At 38.9% G+C, this 10,233-nt stretch overlaps 1 protein-coding gene across 2 annotated transcripts; it reads right to left on the bottom strand.

Moving 5' to 3' along the window:
* Positions 1-399: 399 nt before the first annotated feature.
* Positions 400-9,771, bottom strand: LOC126628102 (uncharacterized). Of its 2 annotated transcripts, XM_050297686.1 has the most exons (5): positions 9,388-9,771; positions 8,527-8,592; positions 1,804-2,135; positions 766-1,695; positions 400-656 (listed from the first exon to the last, which is right to left on the bottom strand). In XM_050297686.1, the coding sequence occupies exons 3-5, from the start codon at positions 1,974-1,976 to the stop codon at positions 554-556; spliced, it is 1,206 nt and encodes a 401-aa protein (XP_050153643.1). In that variant the 5' UTR covers positions 1,977-2,135; positions 8,527-8,592; positions 9,388-9,771; the 3' UTR covers positions 400-553. The 2 variants fall into 2 exon arrangements, with proteins under 2 accessions (XP_050153643.1, XP_050153642.1); XM_050297685.1 differs by lacking the exons at positions 8,527-8,592; positions 9,388-9,771 and adding an exon at positions 2,734-2,839.
* Between the last annotated feature and the right edge of the window lie 462 nt (positions 9,772-10,233).

Consider the following 10,233-nt stretch of genomic DNA (forward strand, 5'->3'; position numbering starts at 1 on the left):
ATAGATTGTTGTCAAGGAAAATATTTTACATCCAAACACCTTCATGCATGAGTAAGATGGTGGAGTGGAAAAGAGAATATGGACTCAACACCTTATCTATTAGGATATTGAATCATATGCTTCATTGACCTAAACTTAATTGGGATGAACAGCGGGAGGTGGGAGGAGCTGGGGTGGTGGTCTGAAATGAAAAGGGGGATTTTATGCCTGCTATGTTGAAACATATGGGAGTCTCCCCACCGCTGCTGGCTGAGGCGCTGGCGGTCAGAGATGCGGCCTGTTTGTGCAGGACTTGCAGGTTGCGAAGGTGGAAATGGAGGGAGACACTGTTGGTGTTGGCCACCATGCAAAAGGACGGGGAGTGATGCACCTATGAATGTTTATCGCAGTCTCCGAACAAAATCGAATAGGCTTTTCATTATAGTGCATTGAACGATAATATGTAGAGGACATTACTTGATTTATTAACAATATAGCCAATTCACAAGTGCACACACGCTGACACATGACACTACCAGTACCACAGAAACGCCAATTAACAGATACGCTAATCCTATCTAGCGCTGAAGACCGGTTCTGCATCAGCAGTTGGTTGTGTTCTTCTAGTGTATTTGAGAAGCAAACCTTCCGCAGAAAGGCCCGGCACATTCAAGTCCCTAAGAAGTAGATTCAGACAAGGAAAATGTAAATTACTTTTGATCAAAGTCTCAAAAACAGGAATACACCAGAAAAAGAAAAGGACGATCACAAGAAATACAAACCAACCTGATAAAGGGCTGTAAATCCTTCCACTCCCATTTTGCACGCTCCTTAAAAAGGATGGAGAATCGCTCTGCCGGATTGTAGGGTAGAGATGAAACACTGAAGGCTCGAATCCATGTCTCAGCTCCAAGCTTCTCTATCAAAACTTCACCTTCCAATATGTCAAAACTGGCTGCCATCCCTTCGGGAACCTTACGAACCCATTCCTCCATGAATTTCTTCATCTTCCTCTTACCATCTCTCAAGATTTCTCTTGCAAAATGCACACATACCTTTCTCTCGTCCAACTTCCACATACGACCTGTAATCGCACCTTCAGTCACCTTATTACCAAAAATATGCAAGCAGTGGTCTGCAAGTTTGCGAGGAAAGCCATCTGATTCCAACATATTAACAACATCATCTTGATTAAGCAAAGACAAGGACCAATCATTCAACACTGAATTGTGCAAAAGCATCCTTAGAATTGTGCTCATGTACTTCTCATCCACAATTCTCCAATATCCATTTATCTCCAATGCTGAAAGAGCCCACAATCCAATCCTTAATTCGTAATCGCTAGCTTGAACCTTCTCGATGAGATCATCCCATCTATACAGTCCAGCATTCGTTCTCTCCATCTCCTCTAAATCCACCATTTCTATGTCCTCATCAGATCGGTAAGGATTCTGGGAAAGTAGCAACCTTAGCTTGTCAAGTCGGGGAGCAACTTCAACAAGCTCCATGTTACCAGTTGCAATCTTAATGATGGAAGCAACAGATTGTGGGTCATGATAGTTCTCATTGGAACACTCTGGGCTTTCAAAAGTATTATATTGACCTGATGGGGGTATGAGAAAAACAGAATTTGAAGTTCCAACGGACTTCATTGCATAAGTTTTTGACTCCGTGCAGAGGACTGCATCTTCATCAGGCTGTCCTCTAACAGTTACTCTAGAGAAATGAAGAAGAGAAGAAAAGAAATCGCAATAAGTACCAATAAATAACACTCTACTGACCCAAGAACAAAGGCTCCAGAAAGTAGTTTAATTTATCCCTCACCTTTGGTGGAGGACATCAGGGAGAAGTTTCTGATCAACCTCAAGGAGGATCAGATCATCGTGAGGACCAAAGAGCGGGTGATATGTAATAGGAATTGTTGAGTTGGGTTGGAGACTTAGTACTGCTTCTGCACCTATGCAGCCTGGAGATGGTGGATCCATATTTTTCTCCATACACACACACAGAGATAGATGTAAAGAAAAAAAATGGGACTACTGCATGAGAGTCCCAACTTCCACTAGAAAGTATCAATAGTTGAAAGCCAAGATGATGAATAACCTCGTCGTTTACAGTCAATTGTTGCCTTCCGGACTGAGTTGCCTAAAGTTTAACTGTAAGAAAATGTTTTAGATTCCATATTTAACGGTGTCAGGTTCAAAAATACGAGCAAAGAAGATACTGAAACCACTGTAGTTAAGTATAGCAACTCTTTAGGTGCCCTCACTAAATACACTAAAAAATTCTGTTCTTTATACAGCAATCAAATTTGTCAATGTTATGCAATTGTGACAATTAATTATGCAATCTAAACTTGCCAATTAATTAAGAATCGCAGATTAGGCAAGTCAAATTTCTAACGATCCGTCAACTCCGATAACGGGATTAAACCTCCTTGAAATTGTTTACAAATAAACACCAGAAAAACCACAATTATGCTTCTGGCTACATGCTACAAACCACTAACGATCACGGTTCTCATATCCCTAAAACCCAAAAGGTAAATTCCGATTCTTTTTCCGTTATCTCGTTTTCCTACATTTTCTGAGCAACCAAACATTGCCTGACGGTATTCCAAAAATTACACACAAAAAAAACCAATATGACATTTCTCAAGTTGCAAATTTGCATCTTTACAATCCCCATTTACCCAAACGAGAAATCAGATGAACTTTCTAGCGAAAATGCCAAAACAGAGAGAGAGACACCTACATGCTAGGGCAGAAACGATGAAAATCCAGGGTTTTTGCAGGGTAAACGACGCCGTATCCTGGTTCTCCGACTCGCTAGGGTTTCGAAGTGTGAGGAGAGTGAGGAAGGTGTACAGAGGTTTATGGCGCACTTAGATTTTCTATTTCATTTTTTTACCCGCCAAAAGATGCAACGAAACGACAGCGTTTTCACGTGCCCCAACATAAAAAGGCAGAAAAATGGATAACCAGGCTGGGCTTGGCCCGGTACACTCCTCTTGATCCATCCTCCTGTATTTCTTGTTTTATTTTTCTTTACCTTGTTAATATTTCATTGTTTTACTTAGTTAATTTGCTTCTATTGTTCTTGAAATTGAATATAGCTGAGAAATTTATAGATCATAGTAATTCGCTAACCTCTTTCGCTAACATACGATACAATTTCATTTTAAGGCACGGCCAAAATAAATTCTACCATGTTTCAACGGTAACTAATAGGGTGAAGTGTCGATTTAGTTCCTAAATTATCACCTCGGTGAAAATTAGGTCGCTGAATTATTTTTTCGGTAAAATAAGTCGCTAAATTCATTAAAAATTGCTAATTTCATTCCTGCTATTATATTCAAAGCTATTTTATTCAATTTTTCGTCAACTTAAGTCACTTGACACACTTTATAGTGAAACACCGTCATTTTCTCGCCTATAAGCCCTTAACATTTTATATAGGATGCAAATCTAACGTCTAATTTACACTCCAAAGTTAACTCCATACACTATTTCTTTATGAAAATTACCATGTAAAGTTAACTCCATACACTATTTCTTTATGGAAAATTACCAATCTACCCTTCAATGTGTATCACATGCAAATAACATGACTTAAATTGACAAAAATTGAATATAGTAACTTCGAATATAATATTAGGGATGTAATTGGCATATTTTTATAATTCAAGGACTAATTTTTCTGAAAGAATAGTTTAGGGACTTAATTTTCACTCAGGTGATAATTCAGGGACTAAATTGGCAGTTCACCCGAGATTGGTAATTTTTCATAAAGAAATAGTGTATGGAGTTAACTTTAGATGGTAATTTTCATAAAGAAATAGTGTATGGAGTTAACTTTGGAGGGTAAATTAGACATTAGATTTGCAACCTATATAAAATGTTAAGGGCTTATAGGCGATAAAATGACGGTATTTCACTCTAAAATGTGTCAAGTGACTTAAGTTGACGAAAAATTGAATATAGTAACTTCGAATATAATATTAGGGATGTAATTGACATATTTTTATAATTCAAGGACTAATTTTTTGAAAGAATAGTTTAGGGTAAATTTTCACTTAGATGATAATTCAGGGACTAAATTGGCAGTTCACCCATAATTAGTATATTGTTCTATGGAGCTAAGGTCCAAAATATGGAAGAACAAGTGTTTCCATGAATCTACCGCCCTTCTAATTTTAAGTAAAGGCTCTCCTCCATCATAAATTGATGGATAAGGAGAAAGACATGAATAAACGGATGATTCACCAACGCCAAGAATCGAACTCAAGATGTGCAGTATGAAATGTGAACCTGAAATTCGTCTCCAACCACTAGGCAACCCCAATGGTGGTTGATCAAATGCAATGGTTAGGTAAAGCTTAAAATTTGAACATTAAATCCTCTAAAGTATTTCCAATTATTGGGCTTTAATAAGCCATAGAGAGAAAGAGGAAAAAAAAACTTTTGGTCCAGATTCCCCTGACAGTTTGAGTGAGGATTCTCAAATCACATCCGTTCATCGTACATTGTGTGGTCAGAAATTATTGTAAATTTTTTTATTTAAAATTAAATATAAACAAGTACCTGATGAAAATTGGCTCACGATGTACAATGAACGGATGTGAATGGAGGATCCGGCGAGGATCCTCTCTCTGACACTTTTAGCATGGTTTAAGTCTTTGGGTCCACCCTGTGTGTATACGTGCTAAAGAAACTGACTCACTCGACCAATTGGCGCGCCTCCCTCGCCGCACATAACAAAGATGCAGCAGTTTGGTCCCAGTGCTAACAACTTTTTCGGTCGCTTGTTTTTAGCCTAACGACTCTTTCTTTGTTCGAATGGTTGGCATGATTAGGCTTTTGGTTGATCCAATGATCCACAATTAAATTCAATGGCTACCAAAATTAAAAATATTTTAACTCAACTTTAACCCCAAAAAACCCTATGAATACTTGTGTATTTGTTCTCCACAAAATTCACTTTCTTCATACAATTCTTTCATTTTTCTTTCTACCCACTTCCAAAACTATTTCATATCATGTGGTGCATATGTGTATGAACTTGTCATTAAGATTGGGGTAGAGTGTGATTAAATTAGGATAAAATCATTCTTTAACAATCTGGGGCTTAAAAGCCATAACCATTAGATAAAAAAGTTGTTTCTAGGTTATGGCTTGATATTCTCTTGCTTAAAATTTTAAGCTTTAACCCAAAACCATTGCACATGGTCTAAGGAGAGGTAACTTTACATTTATGAGCTACCGTCATTTGGCTAAGGATGCATCCCTTAAATGCCTTTTTGCAATTCTAATACAAAAGTTAGTTGCATTTGAAATAATACAACTATTCAATACAACTAATCCAACAAAAGTTAGAACTGACACATTTTTTATTCGAACAAATAAATTATTATAAATTTGCCCTGCCCCAATTCCGAGATACGTTCGGGATCGACACGTGATGTCACCATATACCTGTTCATTTTTCATGCCCTCCAAGACATGACCAAAACATAAATCAATGGTTTAACAACGCAGTAAATTTCCTTTTTATATCATGGCTGCATCTAACCTCTATGTTAGACTACCCTAAAATGGGATCAAACCATTTGTAGTTCACCCTTCATTAGACTCCGACATTTATCATAGTATGTTCTAACAAAAAAGCATAGAATTCCCTAATCACTTAATGGAACTCGACGAGCATGATTTGTTAGATTCCATACTACATAAAGCAACCATTTCACGACCAAGATTGTCATTTCGTCATTCACACATATCACAATGCTTTCAAACACATATTCACAATCATAGCAATTAATTGATTCAATGACTCAAGATGCATAATTTAACTACGTTAACTAATCAATAAAATCAAGTATCAATCCACGAAGTTTTACAAAGCAAACCTCCATATTTTCTTACCTGGAGTCCAAGAAATAACATTGTAACCCAAAGTCACAAACACAAATGTCTACCGTGAGTAAGTTCTATTCACTAGAATCTAGTGTTCGAGGCTAACTCAATGGAACCAAACAAGAGCTAGGACTCCGGACCACTTAATGGAACCCAACCAGAAAGTGATCACCCATCGCGGATTTACCAACCACTCCATACAATCCTATGTAGGTAGTGATCAACCATCGTGGATATACAAAGCACAATCACCTAATCCAATTCGGAAGATCTGTACATTGGATTTTCAATTCGTAAATTCCTAATATCCTCAAATATTACGTTTAACTACATACTATAATTTTGTGACAATCCAACGGTCGGATCTTCGCCTACCACAAAGGTCAAGTGGTTGTCATTTATGAAACTGTGCTAAAATGATTGGATCTCATCAAGCTAATGTCAAAAAGGGATTTAGGGTATCAAAATTAGCCTAGTAGACAAAGTGTTTTGTCAGGCTCATGCGTCGCCACCATACGCGGCGGTCAGCAGCCATGACTTGCCTAAATTTCTTACCAACTCCAAAATGACTCAACTTTCACCAGAGTGTACACTACAACTAGTGGAGTAACTTTCAACTTCGCAGGAGATTGGTTGTGGATGGAAGCGGCGAAAATCACCGACAACCATCAGATCACCGAAAAAAATGGTAGCCTCGCCGCACGCTACACCAACGGATGATCGGAAGGTTAGGTTTTTCTCTTGGGACTATGCCTTGTCAGATGATGGTGTTAGTTGCCAGAGTGTTCAACAAAACTGGACGATCATTGCCCGTAGAAAATTTGAGATTCTTACGGCTTTGAGCTGCCTTATGCGGCAACCAAATGAAGTAAAACTTGGGTAGGTTCTATTTGTTGCATCGAGAGCAGTGGAACGGTAGTGGTGGCGACGGTGCTCGTTGCTGGAGTTTCCTATAAACTCGCTTGGGAAGCTTAGATGGGAAACAGGTCGAAGGCAGATATCCAAGTCACGACAGATAAGCGAGTCTATGGGATTAGTCTAGGGAGATGGAGGGCCAATCCAGGCTACCCACGTGGATTCCTCATATGGAATCCCTTCTTCAGCCCGCTTACCCAAATAAACATTGTGCCGACCGGGATATGGTTAGGGAGCAAAAAGTGCAGAGGATTGGTATGTCCTATAGTGAGTGGAACCAATATCAAAATAATAGTTCAAATCTGACGGATGAGTAAATTGAACTATGGCAAAAAGATGAGCGATATCGGGCTCATGGATACTGGTGAGGACATGTTACGAGGGTGTGTTTAAAGGTGTAGCATGTAGAACACCATGAATGGCTTACAAGGCCAACAATAGCAAGACTGGTTGCCCTAGGCCAAGTGGGCTACTGCAAGACCTAAAATTCATGTCGTATTTATCATGTTTATGTTATTTTCATGACATACTCGATATCTTAACTGGGTGTGTCGTGTAACACTTGTTAAATTGAAAGGATAATATGACCCGATCCGAACTCGATTTGTTAATACTAACGGATAATATGACCCGACCTGTTTGACACACCCCGATCCGGAATGTCCACCTAGACTCCGAATCGAGTTGTGCTAGCCAACACCAGGAGGGTGACGAAGCCATACAATGTAGTGATGGAGAAAATGTGAATAAATTTAGACCTAAAGTGCCTAAATATAAGAGTGCGCTTATGAGTGGGAATGAACCCATTTCACACGTGATGTCAGAGCATAAGTAAAGTACAACAAAGTAGGATGAGAACTATACCATCGAAGGTAACCACCTATACCAAGATTTGTCAAGAATCAACGTCGACACGAAAGCTCAGCACCAAAAACCTAGAAGGGCAAAACAAGGGTGGGTGGGCCTAAAAATAAAGTTTTTATAAAAACCTTTTTGAAAACATTATAACCACTTGACGTAAAATAAGTATTGTTTCCAAAATATACATACTACATATAGTATGAAAATACTTACCGTAGCCTGCAATATCTCAAGAATTCAATACGTCACAAAATTCGTAAATAGGCATATAACTTCTAGTAATCACAATATCCCACATAAATAAACATATCACATTGAGTGCTCATCAACATATGTTGACACCCGAGTTCGTGCAAAGATATTCTGACATGAACATGATTGTGCGTAATAATGATTTACGCTTTAGTACTACAATCACATGAAGATTGGCACTATGTGCATCACATACAATTCCTAATTGCCTATAGCAATCTAGGACAGGACTGGCACATACAATGGATCCAAAGTGAGCGTATGGTGCGATGTGAACATACACTTAAAAAACAGGCCTTGGCTTGGGCGAGTACAACACCAGTGTAGCACACGATGAGCAGATAATATAATTATGATCATATAATGGTAAATCAATAATTCTAATCAACCATAACACTATTCATGCCCGCAAATATAATTAAAGCATCCTATAATAGTATGCATACCTGTGCATCCCGTAGGATTTAGAATAATTTCGTAAATTTCGTCATTAAGCGAATTATTATAAACATTAGTCTAATCTAGGCATATGTAGGAAATTCTTTTTCAAATGTATAAATGGAAACTAAATAAATTATAATATTTAAAAGCAAAACCCACTCACAGATACTTGCAAGGTCGCAACCGTTCGAACCAGGATAGCTGGAGTCTCCGATAATAATAGGTGCACCTAAGCATAATATTGGGACCTATTAGTAAAACTCCACTAAGATAATTAAATTTGGGAAAACAGAGTGCGGACTTGGAATCAGGGCGTTGAAATACATTAAGGAGGGTCTCGACAAATTTTGTAAAAAGTCAACAGTCAACCCTAAAAAGTCAACCAATACGCCGAGGTAGTCAATTATGTTAAAACTTTACAATTTCACTAAATGGATGCCAAAAATGGGCTTGGGGCGTCGGAATTAGCCTAAGAAGGTTTCCAAGAACATTTCAAAAAAGTCAACTAACTTTCAACAGTTAACTTTAACGGAATATTCCATCATCAGACAGATTATTCTGTTAAAGTTAACGGAATATTCTAAGAAAATATTCCCTCTAAAATCTGAAATGGACCCAGGTCGGTCCAGGTTAGGGTAAACGGGTCGTGGGCTTGGGCCTGTTCCAGGTTTTTTTTTTCCAGTCAGGTTGACCAGGTCCCTGTCGCGGGTCCAGTTGTCGAAATCTGGGCAACGATTCCAGAGGTCCAAACAAGCTCAAAACTCAACCATTTTTCACACTCTTTCTACCAAAATGAAGAAAAATTAGTGTAGTATAGGACTATACCTTTTCCCAAGTTAGCCGTGGCCGGAGTTGGCCGGGAGATTGGTCTGAAAGTGGTCTGATGACCACAATTTTCATTTCCCGTAAGACTGGAAAATTTCTCCCTAATGTTGCTACTTTCCCAGGTTTTCCAAGACGACATTCATGGTTAAGTAGGATTAGATCGAGCTATAAGAAAGGTTTGAGAAGTCTCGAAGCCTACCTTGGTCGTGGACGGAAGAAACTCGCCAGAAGAAGTCAAACCGATACAAACTCCTCCTTAGTCTGTACATGCCCAGAAAGCTCAGTTCTCGAATAGAGGTTGGTAACTGGTACTGTGGTGGTGGTTCAGTGGTCAGAGGGATCGCTGGAGTGATGAGGTGGTGTGGCGGTGTTACTGTTGCACCCTCTTGGTGCAAAAAGATGAAGATGAAAGACTTTGAGATGAGAGAGTTTGAGAGTGTAGGGAGTAGGGTAAGGTGGTGATCTGGATTTTTAACACTTGTTGAAGTGGCCACCATCGTAAGTGGTTGGTGGTGGTGGGTCGGTGCTCGTCATTTTTGCAAGGGTGGTATGGTGTGGTGTGAGCTCTTTGCACTTGTAGAAAAAGAGAGATTAGACAAAGCTGAAAGAGGAGAGAGAGTGAAATGAGGGAAGGATAGATGAGGTTGCAGCAAATGAGTGGAGAGTTGAAAAAAAAGAAGGGATTTCTGGGGATTGGGAGACACGGAAAAGAGGAAAAGAGGAAAAGAGTGGGGTGTGGGCCCCACATGGCTCACAAAACAAGCCACAAAATATCTCTAAACATGAAATTACCAAATTGCCTTTCGCGTTCGTAAGTCCGTAAAATCTCTATCGTAACTCCAAATTTGACTCCACTTGTACTCACGTGTTCGTATCGTCGAGTACTACACAAATACGCTAAAAGAATGAGTCATACGTCTCTCTCAACGATGATCAACATAAGTCAAAATTCTTGCCTCTAGGGGCATTTTCATCAAGTTACTCTTTTAAAATTAATAAAATCATAAAATTTGAGACGGGTTATTACACTGTTAATATTAACGTG

Source organism: Malus sylvestris, chromosome 7 (genome assembly GCF_916048215.2).
Source record: "Malus sylvestris chromosome 7, drMalSylv7.2, whole genome shotgun sequence".
Taxonomy (NCBI): Eukaryota; Viridiplantae; Streptophyta; class Magnoliopsida; order Rosales; family Rosaceae; genus Malus; species Malus sylvestris.